The sequence below is a fragment of the Fringilla coelebs genome, assembly GCF_963513975.1.
Source record: "Fringilla coelebs genome assembly, chromosome: 13".
Lineage (NCBI taxonomy): Eukaryota > Metazoa > Chordata > Aves > Passeriformes > Fringillidae > Fringilla > Fringilla coelebs.
Window position 1 is genome coordinate 5,657,585 of NC_140039.1, and position 21,462 is coordinate 5,679,046.

Genomic DNA, 21,462 nt, shown 5'->3' on the forward strand with positions numbered 1-21,462 from the left:
CCTCTCTAGGCACCAGTGGCTAGAATTGGCTAAGGTGCTTCTTTGGTGCTTGGGAAGATGATCTGTGTGGGCATCAGAATTCAGAGACACTCTCAACTATAACAGGTAAGATTGGGTGGATTTCAGACCATCTCAGCCTCTGTTCTCCTCTCTTTGCACTCCATCTCAGCAGGCTGCAGAATTCACTATCCAATTCACATCCATACAACACTGGGCATCCCCACGTCCACCCTATGCAAAGCCCATTCCATTGTCCTGCACCCAGGCTCCTCTTGCTGAGGCCCTGACACTTTCTTCCCCTGTATCATCTTCCTTGCAGCCTCACTATTTGAGAATGCAGGAGCTGCAGAACATCCCTCATTAGCCTCATCTCCAGTCTGCCCAAGGCCTCCATCCACAGCCACAGGAGGAGGACACTAGTTGGTGACTGGCACTTGCATGACCTCAGCCTTGGACACCTTTGGGGAGCAGTGGGCACTGCTGGGGGTGCCCTTAACAACAGCCGTGCCTTGTTCTGTTCCTTGCATGAAACCAGCATGAAATCAGTGTACACACATGAAATCCATGTCTTTGCCAAGAGGTGAAGGACCATGGACTCCAGCCCTGCAGCTTGCCCCAGGAGGAAATTGACTTCAGCAGTTTCTTAAAGGCTTTTTTATAGACCTTTGAAAGCAAGCACCCCATCTTTTCTCCATTTTAAGCAAGGAGAGAGGGCACACCCTCGGATCAGAAGACGCCCGCCCCGCCAGCCCCCTTACCTCCACGAGGTGAGGCGTGGGGTTGAAGCCACACATGTTGCAGACCTGCTGCCGGCAGGTAGTGCAGGTGTTGTAGTTGGGGGGCTCACTGGAGCCCACATTGATCTCCGCCTTGCAGAGGGGGCACGAGACCCTTGCTTTCGGCACTTCCTTTGGCTTGACACCCTGCTCCGCCTTGCCCGGCTTCGCCGCCGCTGCGGCACCAGCCCGGCCCTGTGCCCCGGGGCCTTTGGGCCCAGCCTCTTTGCTGGCGTCGCTGAAGACAATTTTTGGAGGCACTTTGCCAGGAGATGGCTGGCTCGGAGCAGGGGCCTCTGGCTGGACAGACATAAGCGTGCTGGCCTGGGTCAGGAGGGATGCCCCGAAGCCGAAGAGCTTCCCTGTGAGCCCCTCCTGGGGCTGCTCTGGTGCTCCAGCCCCGGGGGCCGGGGCAGCAGGCTTTGCCCCCGCATCTCCTGGCATCTTTCTCTGCTCAGAGGGGGAAGGCTTGGCTTGCTGATGCTGCGGGGAGGACCTGGCCTGATGCTGCGGGGAGAACCTGGCGGCCTCCTGAGGTTTTGGCTGTCCTTGGCCGTGCGGTTCCCTCTGCGGCGTTGTGGGCTGAGGTTTGGGTTGCTCCTGTGGCAGGGGACGGGGGGCTGGCGGGGTCTTATCTGCAGCCGGGGGTTGCGGGTGCTTGGCTGGGGACTGGGAGGGGGACGGCGAAGGGGAGTGCAGCTGCTGCTGGCTCTTGGAGCGAGGAGCGGTGGTCATGTCCATCCCCAGCGCCCGCTGCATCTGGCAGTTCAAGCACAGCCATTCCTTCACCTGTGAGACAAGGAGAGGACATGGGCAGTGAATGATGGGTAGGTACAGCTGCCGGCAGGTAGCCCCAGCACACCCTTACCTCTCCTCAGACAGACCCCACATAGCCACTGTAACCAGTCATCAGCCCCTGAAAAACATTTTGGTACCATGTTCTTCACTAGCAGTACCTTGCAGTCAGGGCAAACAGCCCCCATCTGTCACAGGTACCCACGGCACAGCATGCCAGCGTGAACGCCAGCTTTAATTAGCCTTGGTCTGCTTCCAAGGCTTCTGCTGTGAAGTGACTGCTTGCCATGAGGCTCTGCCTCTCCTGGGGGAAGAGGGGCCTTTCCGAGGACTCATAGCTCCACCAACTCCCCAAAGCCCATTTTCTCCCTCCTGCTCAGTGACCAGAGATACCAAAGAGAATAGCCAAGGCCAAATGAGGAAACACCACTGTGCCATGCTCAGCACTTCCCTGGGGCTAGCAGAGATGGATTTTCTGGAATCAGTGCAATGGTTGTGATATTCCATCTCAAAATTTGGCTCTGAAATGCTATAAGGGAGTACAAAGAGTGCTGCTCCTTGCACAATCCATCTGCACTTCCAGGAAGGGAAGTGCAGGCTGAGGAACAAAGGGTTAATTTTCACTCTCACCATGATGAACTTTTGCATGCAAATGAAAAATAGAACAGTTCCCTGGCTAAGTGGTGATAAACGAAAGACTTTCCCCAAGAGAGATGTTCCCTGTGACACACTAATGTCTAAATTAAGTTAATTAAAGAGGCTGTAGAGACTTTCCGTATGAGGAATCACCAGGATGCTCAGCAGCTCCACAAGTATTAATATACAGCACAGTCAGCAGGACAGCCAGGTCTGCTTGCAAAAGACTTTTCCAAGACAAGCAACTAAGGTGCCAAAAAGGACCAGAATACTCCCAAAGCCCAGAGCAGCACCCAGGACAAGCAGATGCAGAGCCTGGCAGGGGCAGCCTCCAACAGCTCCTGGCCCTTGCGCTCCCTGGGGGCTGCACATCCCACAGGCCTGCACCCACTGCACAAGGTGTGGATTTTCCTGCCTTTCATTCTGGAAGCCATCTCTTCATTCCAGTGTTACAGATCACCTCTAAGGCTCAGCTTAATCCCCACTGCAGAGACATTAATCACCTTGCCCGGTCCCGCAGCTCCAGGTCTGCTTGGCCTTTTGGTCCTACAGTTGGAGGCACGGATGATTCATAACCTGGCCACAGGGTTTTTCCCCCTACACTACAATCACACAAACAGGCACATTTCAACCTTTTTCTGCTCACAGGAGCTGCCTGCAGAGATGCAGCTGGGTGTTATTGTATGTCTCATGATGGGACATGATGACAAGTCCTCAAGAGGTGAGGCAGATAAGCCCTAAAGCCCTTGTTACAAGTCTCCTCCCCAGAAGCGTTCTCATAAAGGCCAGTTTTCAAATAATAACTTTTAAAACCGGAGGAAATTCAGATCAGCTAGGAAAGATGGATTCAAATTCACGGGGGTGGATGAAACCTCCACCTACCCATCGCACCCCTTCCCCTCTCCCCCCAGCCCATGCTGGGTGCCAAGGCTTGGCATTGCCTCCAGCAAAGCTCTCCCCATCACCTTACAAGCCTGGCTGCACATCAGCTCTGTGCTTTTCCCAGACTTCCCTGTACTTGCTGAGCTCCCACGCCACTCTCTACACCAGCCTCCGCTCGAGTCCTTCACTTGGAGCCGAGGGAAAACAGCCTCAATTTTCCCCAGCAATTTTATGCTACATTGTCGTTTCTCCAAGCTGTTCCAAAGGAGTCACATTATATTTAGCTCCTGAAAATAGTACTTCAGTTTTTATAATTTCTTAGGGTCTTGCTGCCTCTCTTCTGACATCCAAAATTTCTTGCGTTATTTTTGCTTTCACACCCCCTGGAATTTTTCCCCACAGTTCTATTTCAAGAGAATGTCTACCAAAATCCCATCAGCTTTGCCCACCACCCCCATCAGCTCAAGTTAAGGGAGAACCAATCCTTTCTATTCAGGTTCTTGTTCCCAGGATGCAAGAAATTCAAATCTTCCCTCTCTGCATAATCTCCTTACCCACACTTTAAGACCCTCAGAGAGGTGGAAACTGGGGGAAAAGGAGTTCCACTCCCTCCCTGTACCACACAGAGCCCCCCACTCTGCCCTTGGCCAAGGCTCCTCCAGGAACACCTAGGCAGTGGGAGGCACTGTGGCTGGGGCAACAGGAGCTTTGTATGGCTCATGGACAAGCCCACCAGGACCTCCCTCAGCTCAAGGCTGAAGAACAATGGGATCATTGTAACTTTCTCACTTTTCACAATGAACCTACCACCCAGATAGGAAAAAGCCAGGGGGTGTTTTAGATGGGATAGGAGCATCCAATTGCCCTTGGTGACTTGGTGAGGAACTGCTGAGGAACATCTGTCCTGAGGAGCAGGAGAAAGCTGCAGGAAATACAGTGGGGCTCCCAGAGCAAGCATTTGAAATGTAAATTGAGTTGGGATTATCACAAATTGCCTGGCCGGCCTCCACTGATGCAACTGATGACACACCGTGTGGGTTACACAGATCAAAGACAACTTAAAGGATGCTGCAGGGAAGATAGCAAAGAGGAAGGGCTGAGTTGTCTTGCCAAAGATCCTTCCCCCAAGGAGGAGAAAGGAGAAGGGAAAAGCCTGGGTGATAAAGAAATAGTAGAAAGAAATCATTCTTTTCATACTCTTTTACCCCATTTCTCTGTACTGTTTTCTGGGCATCTTCCCCCTGCATGATGAATCTGCAATCTAGAAGAGAAGCATTTAGAGGATGGTGATGCAAGTCAATCAAATAATCCCGTTCCATTCATTTCTGTCTCCTCTTTGCCCAGTTCTTCACCAAATCAAAAGTTTCAGGGGTTGGATTAGTAAAGATTTACACCCAGACTCTTCCTAGAAAAGAATAGGCGTCCATCACTGGGTGGAGATGGAAGAGATGCTAATGAGACAGGTATGATGGACATGCTGTAATCACTGCCCTGGAACATTTGAGAACAAGAGAGATTACACTCATTATGAGGATGAAGTGTTTCCATCCTATTAGCAATCGAGAAGAACATTCAACAACATCTACCAGCACCAGAAGATATTTAAATTTGGCAGAACTGAATAATTTTGCATCCAAGAGCTCTAAGAGAACTAAGAAAACTGCTGCGTGCTGATGTTCATTTTTAAGAGGAAATTTTAGGAGTCTGGAAGAGTCTTCTGCTTGAAAAAGGCAAAGGTATGGCCTGCAGGGAACAGGGAGACAGACATCTGTCCGAGGCAGAAAGACAGTGCAGAGAACTGAAGGACACACAAATACGCCCATCAACATGGGTTTAGGAAAAATAGGTCACAGCGAAGCAAACCTGATTTTATTCTCTGCACATCTGATATTAGTAATGCACAGAAGCAATATCCTTGATGTCCAAAAGGTGTTTTGACCTAGTATTGTATGACATGCTGACAAAAATAAAAAGCACTACAGAATATGAATAGTGAATATGCTAAATGGATTTCAGACTGGTTACCTGGCTGAGCTGGGGGCAACAAGAATTCACCACTGCCAAGGTATCATCATCTCACTATGGGCAGCACCACTCACACACAGTGGGTTTTGGTAAAACAACAGGATCAGAATGGTTTTGGTTGGAAGGGACTTTAAAGATCATATCTTAAATATCGATGAAGATGAGTCTCCACTGCCTAGCAAACCTGTGCTCAATCCATGCAGGAAGCCTGGAGCTGGAAGCAGGAGTGAGGAGGTGGCTGAGCCTCCTCTTCCAGCACCAAGGGACTCCTTCCAGAGCCCTCCACGGTTCCACACCGACATTTTAAGGAGATTAGTAAAACACTGCGGGAGATACAGGCCGGATCTGTTAGAGCGATTCCAGGGAAGCAGAAAATGTCTGAAATGAGAGAATTGAAGAGGTTGATCTTCTTCGTTTATCAAAGAGAAGATTAAGAAGTGACTTGATTACGATATAGCAGCACATTCAGTGGAAACAATATCAGGTACTAAAAGATTGTTAATTAGGCAGAAAAAGGCATAAAAAGAACTAATGACTGGAAGTTGAAGCCAAATATATTAAGCATCACTTTTAACAGCAGATGTTTCTAACCATTAAAGCAAATTATACACATGCTGTTGGACTCAGCAGAAGATTCAGGGAGGTAAAGCTTGCAGGCCTTTCATCTATAGGGTATTTTATGCCTGTTCTGGTCTCACAGGCTTTGATAGCTTGAACCATCCCATCTGTATGGACATTTGGAGTGTTTGTATCTGACACCTGACCTGCCCTAGCCTCCATGCAGTTCCCAACACGCCTACAACCACCAGCCTTACCTTTTCCACCACAGAGCCCTCCAACAGCCCAGATTACTCCTCAAAACCCCCTTCCAAATCTTATTATTCCCCAATGCATGGGTAGGTCAGCAAGTGGCAGTGCTTGCTGGGTCACAGCTGCCAGATGTGCCTCCCCCCTCAATGCAGTCCTGTGAGCACCGACCATTTGCAAATCCTGTTAGGAATGAAAACTTTCCAATCAGCGTTTTCTTAATAAAAAAATTGCAGCAGGAATATCCACAGCATGTGCTGGCTCTGCCCAGTGCAGATTTAAACATTGATAAGAATTATAAATTGAATATACGTATACACACACACACACATATAAAATTCCAGGTATGGTGGGCTAGCAGGTACATAAGGGGGACCAAGATCCATCCCTGTGCACTGTGGTTTCAAAATCATCTAGAAAACATCAAGAAATGCACACGTTTAAAAAGGATCTGAAATGATACAGACACAGCTTGAGTCTGTAAGGCTTCTACAGTTATTCTAACACCACCTATTTTAGGAGACTATGTGAAAATAGCCAATCCCCAGTATTTGTTACCAGGAGATGTGAGGGAGTGCTGGTTATGTGCAGGTTGTTTTGTTCCCCTGTGGTAAGACAATACAGCTCTAAAAGTATCTCGAGTATAGAGTTCAGCCTTTGCAGTGGGCAGAAGCTTTAAATGAGCACTGTAAGCAGAAAAACATCGTAATTGAACATCCAAGATATTTTCACGCCAAAATTTAGGATTATAATTAAGAGTAATTCTGTCTTTGCTGAGGGTTAGTTATTTTGGACCATTTGGAGGTCACCCAGGATGTTATCCTACTACAGAAGAATAAAATAAACAAAATGGAGAGACCATATTTAGATTACCATATTTATGACTTTGGAGATTTGAGATGGAATGGTTCCTCACCAGCTCTACCCATTTAGACCTCACTGCAGCCAAAGCCACTGACCTTGCTAGCTGTACACCCCTGTGTCAGAGGAGGCCACTGGGCTCAGGCCATCTGACCTGCTTTAAACAATCCTTTTAGACTGGGAAGAACAGGTCCCAAGTCATCTTGAGTCCAGCATGATCAATCCCACCCAAAGGTGACCATTTTGGACAGGACAGAGAAAAGAAGCTTTGTTCAGCAGAAGATACAACCCACACTCGTCCTCTGGCATGAAGATGAGATGTACAACGAGCTGAAAAAACAGAAACCAAGTTTGTGGGAATTCAGAACAGAAAAGGAATGTGTGTTTTCTCTGAGTTGCCAAAAACATGTCTATTTAATAATTCTACAAAACTGAAATCCTGAAAAAAAGCCCCCAACTATGTTTGGGAAGAGCACGACAGGGCGCCTCCGGCAGAAGCTCTTCAAATCCAAGAGCCCTGAGTGGGCCCCTTCCCCAGATGAAGCCACCCTCCAGCAGATGCACCCCAAGGTCCCAGCTCCCTCTGCCTTTTGCAGGCACCAGTATGAGTATAAAAATAACCCTAGCTGGAACTGGGTAATGAAGGTACTGTGCTAATCAGACTAATAGAGAGGCTCAACAGCAGGATCACTGACTGGATGGAGACAGGTTTCATTCATGGCTGCTACTGGCTTATCCTGGAGGAGAACTGCAACAGCCTGGCCTCCCCCAAGAGCTGCCAGTGCCCTGCCTGAGAGTGTCCTTAAGTGTCTTCAGCTCAGCAGCTCTGCCTGCACATGAAGAACTGTTGTCTCACAAAATCAGCCAGTCAGCAAAATGTCCCTTCCATCCGTGCCTCCCGGGTCCCCTCCTGAGGAGCTCTCTGGGGGGCATGTCTCGTGTTTTACTTGTCACACTGAGCTCTGCCAAAGCCACATACATACTCTGCAATTAAACAATATCCTGATCCAAGGGAAGAGGCAGGGCTAGAAGGCAGCCCTTGGCTAGAGAACAGAGGGAACAGCAAGTTGTGGGGAGCTGGGATACTGCTGGGAAGGCAGGAGGTGGGAATGGCTGCAGGAGAGCAGGGAAAGCTCAGCAAATCCTGGAGCAGCTACTGATGCACGGAAAAAACTGAAGGTACCATGTGAATCAGGCTTCCTACACCATCCCAAACTGGAGTACATGACAAATATATACCTTTTTCTGAAGTTTTACGTTTGTTTTATAGCAAAATTAAATTCTCTCTGGAAGTGTTTGCAGCAGAAGTTGGATGAGACCCTGAGCAATCGTATCTAGTGGAAGGCGTCCCTGCCCATGGCAGGGGGTTAGAGTGAGATATCTTGAAGGTCCCTTCCAAGCCAAACCATTCTATGATCCTGTTGCTGAGTTCTCCTACAGCAGCACAGTTTGCCATGGAGCTCATGGGTGGAGGGCAGGAAAAGCAGCCCTGGTTGTTTGGATCAGTGCACAGCCTACATGCAAATGCAAAGAGATGCCGTCCCGTGGAGGTTGTGATGTGGTGTATCAGCCAGAGTCCGAGCTGAGTGGCACGGATAACACCAGGAGATGGAGTCTCCTGAGGTGCCTTGGGAGGACCATGAGCAGCCCAGGGTGCAGGAGCTGTTGTGTGCCCGGGGCCAGGCTGCATGTCAAGACATCACCAGAATTCACGCCTGCATCCAGGTGGAGAGGAGGCGGATGCAAACATGCAGGCAGCGTGGGCTGAAGCTTCCTGGTCCAAATCTGAAGCACAGTTTGAGGAGAATCCAGGGCTCCAGAGAAAATGTGTAATTAGGAGTGTTTCAGCACTTAATTGACAGGGGAATTGGTCACAGAGGCACCGAGTCACTTGTCAAAAAGGCCACCTTATGCTCATCTTTATCTTCAAACATCTCAATATAAATAAAATCTAGTCCTTGGCACTCCTGCCCAGAAGGGGAAGCCACCGGAGCCATCAGTAATCATCCTGCTAATGCTTGCCAGAAAATAATCAACTTGCTCGCTTGCTGGCGAGTGAGAGGAACCAACCCCCAAACTCATCTCCTTCTCTGCAAATAACAGATGGGAAACTGCGTTTGTCCAGAGAATCGAGCTGCGAAATAAGACAGTGCCATTTCATCCTATGAGTCACTTCTCAAACAGTTTCCTTTCTCTGGTTAGCACTCCCTGAACCAACCCCAGGCTACTTGAGCACGTCTCCTCTCTCCAAAGGGTGTCAGGAGGCACTGACCCCCACGAGGTTCTGCAGTTTCAAAGACAACCTCCAGCCCCTGCACCTCGTTGCTCGGTCCATCTTTCCCTGCACCACGCTACCACGGACACAGGGATGAAGCACACAACCAAAGGAAATAACTGCACGCCCAACAGCTTTGCAACTGACCTCGATCCGCCGTCATAGGCAGGACGGTGCTCCCCGGCAGCATCCCCCATGGCTAGCTCCTCAGGAAGTGAGAGCATCCCCTCCTTCACTGCTTGCCCTTGCTGGCAGAGAGGAGCAGATGGGCAGAGGAAACCTTTCCAGCGCCAGAGCCAGCGCTGCTCCTCTGCTCCCCCCGGAGCGCGGGTCCCCCGCCAAACAAGGCGCTGCCTAGCTAAGCAAACCGGCAGTGCCGCCGCCCGAGGCAAAGGGACAAGTCCTTCCAGTTCATTAGGGAAGGTTTCTTGTGCGATTTGCTGCCTCACTAGCTCCTGTTTAGACAGCCTTTGTTCCTCGTCCGCAGGAGCGCATGAAAGATTTGGACGTCTGTACGTGCTGGGAAGATGCTGTTCCCTGGGCCGGGCAGGGAGCACAGCAGAGAGCTCATCCCGGGCTTTAACCTCCCGAGCTCTGCACGCCGAGGTGCTCTAAGTGCAGCCCCAGGTCCCTCTCGCTCCGTAATGCGGGACTTCCATGGGAGCCCTCTCGGCCAAGGAAAGCCTAATGGCTTGCTTTGCCTTTTTCTGCTGCTGCTCCCGTGCCCTGCCGCCAGCCGAAGGACAGACGTCCTGAGTAACAGGAGCCTCCGGTGCTGCTCACTCATTGTCTCCTGCAGAACTAAAATAGCAGCCTGGGAGGGAGCAGAGGAGCTCAAAACTTTCCATTCCCTGGTACCTCCTGCCCAAAGAAGAGGAATACATGAGGCCACTGGGCTCCTCGGGGTGTCATGTGCAGCAGCGATGCAATTCACAGCTATAATGCTATAAAGAGCACAGGCTCTCCCAGTAAATAGACTTGTAACAGACCAATTTAAAAGCAGCCCAGTTTCCTATTAGTAACACAGAATAAAATCATCCATTTACTGCATGGCTCACATTTATTCAGCTCTGAGTGGTCCCTGTTGTAGCCTTGCTCATGAGCTTCCAGCTCCTTTGGGAACCCTCCTGGACAACTACAGCAATGGGAGATAATGGCTGTAGCTCAGGGACTAAACTAAACACTGTTGAATATTTAAAAGTTCTTTCACCCCCAAACTTTGCACTACCTTGGCCGCATCAACATCTGAGTATAGCACAGCAGTGATGAGGGCAGAGAGGAGCGTGATCCTCTGACCCATGTGTCTAGGATGGAAGATTTTAAACACTAAAAACAATTCTGGTGCTGGCATAAACAGCCCAAAGTGTTTTCAGAGACAGGGTTGCAGACCTGATGTTATGGCCTCACACTTTCTCCAGACTGAAGGAGCCAAGTTAAGTTTAATTTTTCCTGGGCTAGTGTGTATTTATGAGTGAAGCCACTGGAATGAAAAACTTGTGTGAATGAACACATCATAGTGGATCAGTGCATCAAAGCAGAGTGTATCTTCTGCCTTTCTTTTTTTCTTGTTGTTGTTATTCTGGATTAAATATGTAACAAATGCTCTTGCAGAATTTAGGGCCTGAAGATAGACAAGCCACTGCACAATCTTTTTACATACCTAAACAGACTTAATTGCTCAATTATTCCAGATAAACACGATAAGTTGCCTGTTATGAATAATTTATAATCCAGCTAGCCACACAATCTGTGAAACACAAATCTATGGCTGCAGCAAAAGAAATGCAAGCAGATGCCATGATCCAAAGACACCCTTCTGGATACTAAATACTGGTCAAAGAGGCAATAGGCTGCCCGGGGCAGGTTTGATCTTCCACAAAACCCTCTGGACAGCCCAGACCTCCATCTTGGTTATTGTGTTGTTGAGAGGATGCAATTATTAATAAATGAAATAGAGACAAAGTATGGGTGTACACCTTGGAGGAGGCAGGCACAGCACACACTCCCCCTCCTGTTCATGGTCTGGACATGGCTGAGTGTCCCATACAGCCCTTCCTGGGTTGTACTGGTTTCCCCAGGAATTGCACCAGATGATGGTGATGAGCTGCAGTGAGGCACGGCAGGATGCAGTGCTGGAGGCTGGAGGCTCACAGGGCTTGCCACAGGGGACAACACTCAGGGTGCCAGGGAAGAGATAAGGCAAGGAGCACTGCCAGGGGGAGGAAAGGTCCCACCCAGCCCGAACTTACCATGCTTGGATAGGAGAGACCTGAGAAGGCAAACTGGAAGGAGTCCAGAAGAAGGGTTAATCCTAAACCCATGACAAAGCCATCCCAGGCAGCTCCCTTCCCAGGGCAGAGAGGAAACACACCAGGCAGAGGGGCAGGTACCAGCTCCTGACTCCAGTGACCCCAGACAAATGCAAGGGGCTTTCCCACAGGGCTCAGGGCCCTACCACAAACCCTGAGCCTCTTTATGACTCTCTGAGAAGCAGAGGAGAGGCAATGGGTAGATTTCTTCCAGCCTGGGAACCCCTTCCCAGAAACAGCTTCTCCAGTCACCAGCGACCTATTTTAAATTAGAATAGGTTTTTGTGTTGGGAACTCCTATCCCCGTCCAAATATACCTGGACATCCAAATTCACCTGGCATAATGACATAAGTCATCATCTACTAAATAAAATTTACACAAGAATCTGCAAACAATTAGTTTGCATAGTTATCTGTAAATCCACATCACTTTTAATTGGGTTTTTATAGCTATTATTTAGCCTTGAAGAAGGGGCTACTTCACTGACAGCCAGTCTACAAGAGCAATCACCCTGTCATAAAAAAAATAAAAGCAAGATTAAAACTGATCATTCAAATAATGATTTGATGAGAGTTGGAGTTGTTCAGCCTAGAAAGTGAAGACTCTAGGGGCCCTTAGAGCCCCTTCTAGTACCTGAAGAGGCTACAAGAGAGCTAGAGAGGGGCCTTTTACAAGGACATGGAGTGACAGAAAAATAGGGAACAGCTTCACACTGACAAGAGGGCAGGAATAGAGAGGACATTGGGAAGAAATTAATTACTGTGAGGGTGCTGAGGCACTGAAACAGGATGACCAGGGAAGTTGTGAACTTACCATCCCTGGACATGTTCAAAACCAGGTTGGATGGAGCTTGGAATTACCTGGTTTAGTGGAAGGTATTCCTGCCCATAGCAGGAACTGGAATGAGATGAGCTTTAGGGTCCCTTCCAACATAAACCATTCTGGGATTCTAGTCTATGGTATTTTGCTTGCTGAGCTGAAGTCAGCATTGCCATGGAGATCTAAACCAATACACCAGAAAGGTGAATAAATCCTTAATGAAAAAGAATCCTGCTACTTGAAAGATTGTCTTTTCTGTCACAACCCAAGCCAAAATTTCAAGTGACCCCATTCAGGAGTTTTCTGCAGCCTTCCTGAATGGGGACCCACAGTATTGCCATAGATTAACCTGCTTAGGAGACCTCAGCATAACTGAAAACCCTGGGCAAGTTTACAACAAAAGCCTGTTTAGTTCAGCTCAAATAAAGGGTCAAGAACTCAACTGCAAGACTACAAACTGCTACAAAAGAGAAAAGCACTACAATAGAAATCACTCAGGTAAAACAACAAAAATATTGCAGAAGCAAATGCTCTTCTAGGGCTTCTTAGCTTTCCTTTGAAAGACCTCCAACAAGCAGCACACAGGCAGTGCCAGCTGCAGTGCTCCACGTCCATCCAGACAGCAAGAAAACTACAGAGGTGCAAACTGCACAGTTCAAGCTGATTTCACCCTGCTTTGATTTGCTCCAATGCCAATCAGAAACCCCTTCTGAAGAGAAACACGAAAACTTGTTGTCATGCCCTGGCTGTAAAGCCAGGTGACTCGTGTATAATCACCAGCCATGGGACTGACTCTGATGACCCACAGGGCTCATTTTAAGCAGGGGAGATAGCAGCAGTGACCACAGCTCCCCTCACTTTTGGGGGAGAGATCTTGCCTCTGATTTTCAAGTATCATGCATCAAAATACCCAGCTGAACAGTGGGAGCCACGCTGACTGCAAGCAATCAGCCCCAAACTGCCTCAAACCGGGCAGAGAAGGCATGGATTGGCCAGCAAGTGGGAAGCAGCAGGATCCACGCACCAGGAGGGAAAAACATTTGATATCCAAATAAACACCACCTTCCCATAAGCTTTTATCTGCCCACAGCCTTGTCTGTTGGCGTGGGCTGACTCCTGGCACACTGCAGAGAAAGAAAAGGAGGAGCAGGTCTGAAGCACGGGGTGCAGCAGGCGTTGGGATGCGGCACAGCACACGGTCCAAGGGGATGCTGCTCTTTTTGGTGCACAGTGACCTACTCCTGCAGGACAAGGGTCTTGCCATGCCAAGATCTTTGCTTCCCAGTAGGATGCAGGCCGGATGGCATTGGACAAGTGCCGGCAGCTGGAAGACACGGGAAAAGGCATTGGATGGAGAAGAAGAGTGACTTGGGGTAAGAGCTTGAGCTGGCCAAAATCATTAGGAAGGGCACAGAAGCTTTCAGTTTTTACTGTAAGAGTGACATTGTCCAATTTTGGCTCTTGGTTGGAGATCCCTCAGTGCAGTGGAGCTCTGCAGAGCTCTCCAAATGACATGTCATTCAAAACCATCAGATCATGAGACTTTTTTTGTGCAGAACTGCACAAAATTTACACCCAGGATCTGCATAAAGCATTATTATTCCAACATCTCCCCCTGGTTTCAAAAGAGATTTAGCACCTGGAATTAGTTATATTTCAGAAGTTGCTGGATTTTTTTTCCCTTCCTAATTCAATAAAGCAGTGACAATTGTCTGCTGAGAGCAAGTAGTGGGATCCCAGAAGCAGCTCAAAGACAGATGGCAGCAGCAGCATGCCTGTTTGGGGATAGTTCTCAAAGCACTCTCCAATTTGAAAGCCACAATCATATCAGCTGGAAAATTAATATGGCAGGTCACAACATAAGGTAGAGTGTGTAAAAATAAATTTCAGGGCATTTAGCTGGCCTGGCCCAGCATCTCCATACTGACTTGGTACTCCAAGAAAAAAATCAGGATTCATGTCCCAATCTGCCAAAGGTCCCTTGAGCAGGCTGCTGAGGAGAAGGTGACGGCACCATGCATGGGGTACAAGGGCTCACTTTAACTGGGCTTCACCTTTAGGGATGGATCCCAGAACTGTTGGTCTTACACTAACATACTGTGCTCCATCAAATACTGAGAGTATTTGCTTTTCTCAAAGCTTGAAAGGTTTTGCAATACGTAAAGCATGTGGGCAAAACAGAGGCAGGTGAACCCAAGGACAGGCCTCTCCTACAGTAAGTATGCTCCTTATTTCAGAGGAATCCAGAAATACAGGTAATTCAACTCTTTCTCAGGTCCCCAGAGTAATTTTAACACAGACCACTAGTTTTTAGCCAAACCTCTCCACTAGACCTGGTATTTTATCTAGTGGGCATCATACTGAGAACAGAGGTTCTCAGGGGGAAAGGGCAGCAAGCAGTGCCTTCCAGGAGATCAGGACAGGCATGGGATGTCTTGTGGGGAGGAAGGGCAACATGGTATACCTGAGAGAACAGGAAGGTCTGAACAGAAACAGTAAGCAGCTCAGAGCCATGACAAAGCTGTTTTTGGAGGAACCTCATATTCAAGGAGTCATAGGGACATGCCCTTTACAGCTTCTAGGGTATTCTGCAGTTAGAGGGGAAAAAACCCAAGAACTAAAATCCCAAGGGGAGCTCCCAGTCCTAGGTCCAAGCCCAGCAGTGCCCCACTCCATCCCACCCAGCTGGTTGCTGCACTACACGTGCAGCCCTATATGTCTGCGTCCTTAGCAGGTTTTTAACGGGGAACGCTTGCTGATCCTGCGATTCCTGCAAAGCTGAGCTACGAGCAGTGACAAGCTCGTTTGCTCTTTGGGGACAGGGCTTCAAATAGCTGCTGGCTTGTGGCAATTAAAACGGGCAGAGCAGTGCCTGCGACTCCAGCAGCCCGCGCTGTGACTGATGCAAGCGCCGGCTGGAGCGCTCTGATAAGGACGTTGGATGATTCAGAATAATCTGGGCTTTGCTGAACAGATGAGCCCGAGTGTTTGTGCTTCTGCTTCCGTCTAATGGGAATACTGGGCTGTGCTCACTGGAAAGGGGAGAGGGCGGCTGCAGGTAGGAGGGCACCAGAACCTCCTCTCGATAAGACTGATGGGCACATCTCTGCTGCCTGCCACTCGGGTCTCTTTCTTCCATGGAGGTCTCCAACTTGAGGGTCTGGCCAGTCTGCCTCCTCAGCTTGGACATAGCAAGGGGGTGGCAAAGGAGCTGGGGAGGGAACAAAAAGTCAATGTAAAAACTTCTCATCCTGAAGGTTTTTTGCAATGCTGTTGCACAAACAGCTGGGCTTGATTAAGATACAGGAGATGGGCATCAAAGTGGGCAGGGAGTAAAAGAGGAAGGGAAGGGACACACTTGTTGTTCAGTCTTCAAAAACAACTTCTAGCTGGTGTAGTGCTGCATTACCTACATGCCTTAACTCCTTCTGACAAACCTTTAATCTCACCAGCCTGCTGCATAGTCTACTCCCATTCCATTAAGATCACATTTTGCTCCCTGGATTTCCAGAGCCATTCTAACAATTTGGCTTTGATTTACTCAAAGCAGAAAGCCATGCCACCGGCGCAGTCTATTTACAACATAAACTGACTCCAGAATGGAAATATCCCCCCTTCGGCTGTCCTTGATCAAAAGGTTTGTAGCTGAGATAAAACACCATTTAAATCAGAGTTAAAATAGTCAGTTTTCATAGTCTGTCAGCACCATACCCCTCAGACCTAGGCTGTCCAGGAGCACAGCTGCATATCATCTCTGAAAAAAGCTGGGTATGGCAGAAGGGTGAGGTCTGGGAGCAAGGCTTGAATTAAGGTGGCGAGAAATACTTCTGCAAGCACAAACTGCTGTTCTGCAAACACCTTACTGCATACACAGGACTGCTTTCAGAAATCTGTGAGGCTTTTCAGTCCACCACACTATGTAAATCCCTTTTTAGCCTCTAAATGTGACCATGGCCAAGAGGCAGGGCCAGGAAGAAGCAAGGTGGTTCATTGTGGTGGGAGCCCACACAGCTCTAAAAATAGCACTGGTGATCAGCTAAATTCAGGTTACAAAAGACACTGACAAGATGCCACCACCTCTGTCTTTAAGGACCAGACAGACCTTGTATGTCACTATAATTCAAGGTGGGAAGAGCCATGTCACAACATCTCCTGTGCTGGGGTTGTCCCACTGGGCACCCCTTGCTGCACCAAAGATGCAGACCCGGGACAGCACCGTAGGGGTGGGTGCAGAGTGGGTGCTAAAGTGCCTGACACCCTCCATTACAACCACCCTGCTCTCTGCAGCTTGTAGAAAGACCGTAAATAGGAATGAATTCAGCTAGGATTAACTCAATCCCCATCAAAGCACTGAAAGCTCTTGAAGTTTCCTCCTAAGCGCTCCCCGAGGCAGCGCAGCGTTCCGGCAGCAAACACACATCACAAACCAGAGCGCACAGGCGAGGGCTGTACAGCCCAGCGCAGCTCCTGCTCTCGGCGCTGCGGCGTGTGCACCAAGAGGGACCTGAGGAACACTCAAACACTGAGCGAATTCACACACTCCACCGGTAGGAAAACCTGGAGCAGCACCCGTGTGAGCAAAATATCCCCATCCACTACCACGGGCTGTAAGGGATCTTTATCCCTCTGCCCGGGGATGTTCAGGGGGAGGGAGGGAAAGCAAGGAGCCGCCACAGCAAAGCTCTCAGAGACAGGGAGCCGCTGACTCGGTACCCTGCTCCACTATGAAAAGCTTGACAGCCGCTTCCGATCCTCAGCCGGCTTTTCTTTTTAATGATGAAGTGATTTGGGAGTTGAAAGCCAGAGGAAAACCATTTCTCATCCAAGCAAACAGCTTGTTGTAACTTAATGTACCGAGGGAAGGAGGGCGCGGGGTGGCGGCGGCTCAGCCCGTGCGGCTTGCTGGGCTCGGCATTTAGCGAGCGGCAGAAGACGCCGAGCGGAAAGGAGGCCACTTCCCATCCCTCGGGAGGGCTCCTCTTCTTCACTTGCAGTTGTTTTAATTACCCCTCTGCACCGCAGCTTCGCTCCAGCCTGCGGGAAGCCACGCTCTCCCGTGCCCTCCGAACAATGTAACATGTCACCGCAGCCCCTGCTGCGTCCCCGCGGCTCAGCCGAACCAGCCGTGAGCGGAGCGGACCCACCCCGAGCAACACCGGCCCCCTCAGTCACCGGCAACCGTTTAGCCGAGATCTTCTTTGACATTTTCTGCCAGCGAATTTTGCATTATTTGAATCATCCACGCAGAGCACAGCAAAAGGCGGCACATTGGGAGAAACAGCCAGAATTACTCATGAGCTTTTTCTTTTCACGGGCTCTAACTTAAATTGTGATCTGTCAAACAGATGAGTCGCACGTCATTGTGGATGGCTGGGAGAAGCTCCTGCTCGGGCTGCAGCAGGGGCCAAGAAGGCAAATAAGCCATTTCGAAGTAGAAAGTCTCAGCAAGAGCAAGTGTGCTACTCTCCAGCTTCATTTGAGTTGCTTCATTCAGTGTTAATCACCCCATTAAAAAATTAAAAGTCCACCAAGGAATAACAGACACATCCTTCACTGCAATGCTGCAGATACAGGATGGAACACCTGGTGCAGGGATAAAGGGATTAAGAGGTGAAGGGCAACAGTGAGGAAGGGCTAAAACGAGGCAAATAGGCATACACACACAACCTGTTAGTTCAGGGTGATAAATCCCATGTTCCTATCAGTATTTTCTCACCATAAAAAAACCCACAGAATATTCCATGCAGCCACAAAGAGCAGATTTTTAGTGCCCAGCTCACAGGGTTCTCTTGAGGAGAGCTGTAGGGCAGAAAGCACTGGTCCCACCTGCCCATGGGGCAGATGCTGACCTCAGACACTGCGATGGAGCAGCCCTGTGGCAGCAGATGAGGCCAAGCATCCCTGCCCAGGCAGCTGCAGCCCAAATTGCTGCATCCTTAGGAGAAGGTAGCAGGCATGCCAAGCCCCAGCTCCTGCAAACAGCATCACCCACTGTCCATGCAGGTCACTGCTGGTTGAAGCTCTGCTAAAAACAAATAAAAAACTGGAATAAAACCCACATCTCACTCCTATTGCACAGCAGGATCCAATGGAAAATTTCTCCCAGATCTGCAACGTAATGCCAACGACAGATTTATTTTTACAGCTATATGGTGAAGGAGGATGATCTCAAAAGACAAATCATTCTAAAATGGGCAACTTGACTCAGCAACACAGGGGTCTGGCTGAAAATAGGGTACAACCTACCACGTACACACACAAAAAGCTGTCTAACACCACAGCAGAACAAAAACACTGCTTGCCCAAGGGTGTCCAGGGGTTTGATCTGATCACAGGAGGAAAAAACACACCTCTGAACTTGCTGACAGGTGAACACAAGGAAGGACAACTGCTGACAGAGCCAGCCCCACCTCCCCAGAGACACCAAAAGCATGACACCAGTGTGAAATGCCCCAAGGGATGCTAGACCAGAGAAACATTTATTTTTCAGACTCAACACCTATTCTTTAGAATGAGAGGGAACTATAACCTCTTAACAGAGCTTTGTGTTTATCCATGAGCACAATAATACAGGTGCAGAACATGCAGGAGATGCAGGACCACACACGTGCCAGTGGCTGAGGCTGGAGGTGCTTCATGGCCAAGAAAACAAACACTTGTTGAGGTCCCAAGGGCAGGAGAAAACCTTGTTGGCTTTGCCTTGTTCAGCTAGAGAAGAGACTGTGTTAATGTAATATCACTGTCACAGCTTATCCTCTGCCGTCCCTCCCATTGCAAAGAGCTACATCCAACATGGAGTTGATGCACCCAGAGGAAGCTCAGAAATTTGGGAAATGCCATGCCAGCATGGCCCCATGGCTTCTCAATAAAGAGCCAAAGAGGTGAAGAACACTTTGGTTGCTTGAAAAGGCAGGGAGAAACAAGGGAGATCAAATTTCTCAGAATACTCATGTTTAATTATCTATCAGAAAGCAGATCCCTGTTTTCATCCAGTCTTTCAGTGCTCAGCCCTGGGTGAAAGCACTGATTCCAGCTAGGATTCTACCCACATTGCACAGCATCAGAGACCTGTGAATGTTTGGATGCTGAATGAATGACAGGCAGGAGAGGAGATGGATGAGAGGAAGAGATGGGATTTCACCGCCATTAATAACAGCCATTGATTTAATGTAGAACTGATAATCCCCCTGGCCTGCTAAGCACAGCCCTTGCCTTGCAGGGTTTCTAAACCAGTGGTCACTAGTCAAGCCAAAGCCTCCTGCAGGGTAAGTAAGTTAGACTGGGCCCCTAACTCACAAATATGCTGGGTTTTACTGAAAATTAGACACCAACGTGGTGCAATGTGTAAAACTGGGACAATGAACCAAATGAGAAATGGGATCCTTTGAAAGCAGTGTAAGAAGAGCTTCACAATTTCAATATTTGAGGTTTTTTCAGTCGTTTGCTAAATGACTGAGGTGATGCTGCGGGCAGGCACCACTCTTGACAGTGGTGGAAAAGGCTTTGGACCACAGACATTTCTCCACTGCCAACAAGCCCCATTCCTCCCACCAGAGATGCTCTGCATTGTGTAACCCTTCAGCTTCCCCCAACTTCTTTTTTCCAGTTTGAGTTACCCAAATTTTCTTATACTACTGAGCAGAAAACCATCTGCTGTGAGGTTATGACAGGATAAACACAGCCCTACACAATGCTCACATTATTTCAGTCTCATCTCCTCAGCTGATGGTCTATTTTCCATTAATACAATTTAAACATTTACTTTAAAACTTTAAATTATTTTTATGGCTATCTCCTCTTGCTACAGATAACTCAAGAGGTGCTGAGAATTTTCCTCTCCTATCAAACAACCCTGACCACTGTTGGGAAACCAACCAGCAAGTTTTTAATTCTCCTTAAGACTTTTTATGTTTCGCTTGCTGAAGGTCCGTGATCAAAGGTTTCTGATGAGCTTACATGGCACAGAGCACGCAGGGAACAGATTTGCTCTCAAATATTTTAAATATTTCATAATTCATTATATTCATAGCATTAAAAGTACAAAGAACCTCTTCAATCTCCCTAAGTGGAGCTAAAAACGTGGGGCAGAACTGAAGTTTAACAATTATAAGTCATAAATACAGCCACAAATATAGCAAATAAAATCAAAACAGCTTGGGGAAAAAGCAGGGCCTTCAAAAAGAAAGTAATTTGGTAAAGAACACACATGTATAAACATGTTCCTTTTATTCAGGGAGGTACATCTGAATATTTATGAAACTGCCTCTAATAAACGCTACTTCAAATTGAAAAAGGCACAGTAGAAATGTAAGGCAGACAAGAAAGGTTTCCTATAATCCTAAGTGATTCCAAACAGACCTATTAGGCAGCCAGGCATTTTGCGTTTCATTTCAGCTCTAACTAAAGCACACGTTTTAATGCTGTGCTGCTGCTCTTGATTAAAATCAAACTCAAGTTCCTCGTGTTTTTGGTTTAGTGCTTAGGATGGTGAGAAAACAAATTAAAAGAAACCCAACAAATTTTAAGAGAAGACTGAAGAAGAAATTAATTTATCAAATTAGCAATGTGCAGCAGCACTTCAAAACCCCAGAGAAGCAGAAAGGATGCCTGCAGGTTACTCCTTATGATACCAAACAGAGCAAATCCAATCAGATGAACATGCTGCTGGATCAGTCAGGCGAAAGCCACAGGAGCGGCAGAACAAAGTGAAAGATGTATAAAAAGAGGATTTTCTAAACCTATTGTACTGGTTTGAAACTGAGCTGTTCCCCCTGGAGGAGATGACAGCATCATTGGTTTGGTCCTGCAGAACAAGCTGTCCAAAAACACCCTCAGAGACAACACAGAGGAAAAGTAGAAAAAAAGTTTTGATGAGAAATTAAAAATCATACTAGAATGTGAAAGCTGCAATGTTGCACTCAAAATAACACATCTCCATTCAAAAACCTATTTTCTGCACAGGACTGGAAACAAACTGCTAGATTTTAGCACATTATTTAAAAACTTGTTGTCTTTAATGGTACCACCATTGCTCCCTGCTTGATGATTCCCTTTCCTTGCTTAAAATAACTGTCTATGGCAAGAGCACTGACCTTCAGGAATAAGTGAATGAACAAGGAAAGCAGCCCGCCAGCACACGACCAAATTGAAAACGATGACAGCAGCTATTTCGGGGCATGGGATGAACAGAGGGAACAATATAATTATCTACATGTAAAATATGAGTGACACCAGCAGCAGACAGGAACTTCTGTTTGCCCAGTCTTGTGAAACAAG

The 21,462-nt window shown here is 48.1% G+C and overlaps 1 protein-coding gene across 1 annotated transcript in view; it reads right to left on the minus strand.

Moving 5' to 3' along the window:
• The window catches only part of BSN (bassoon presynaptic cytomatrix protein), a gene marked incomplete at its 5' end in the record, with an annotated part of 87,100 nt that overhangs the window by 40,557 nt on the left and 25,081 nt on the right, over positions 1 to 21,462 (minus strand). Inside the window, one exon of the mRNA XM_084214485.1 lies at positions 759 to 1,565. Coding sequence (XP_084070611.1) covers positions 759 to 1,565 — 807 coding nt within the window. The remainder of the gene's footprint in view (positions 1 to 758; positions 1,566 to 21,462) is intronic.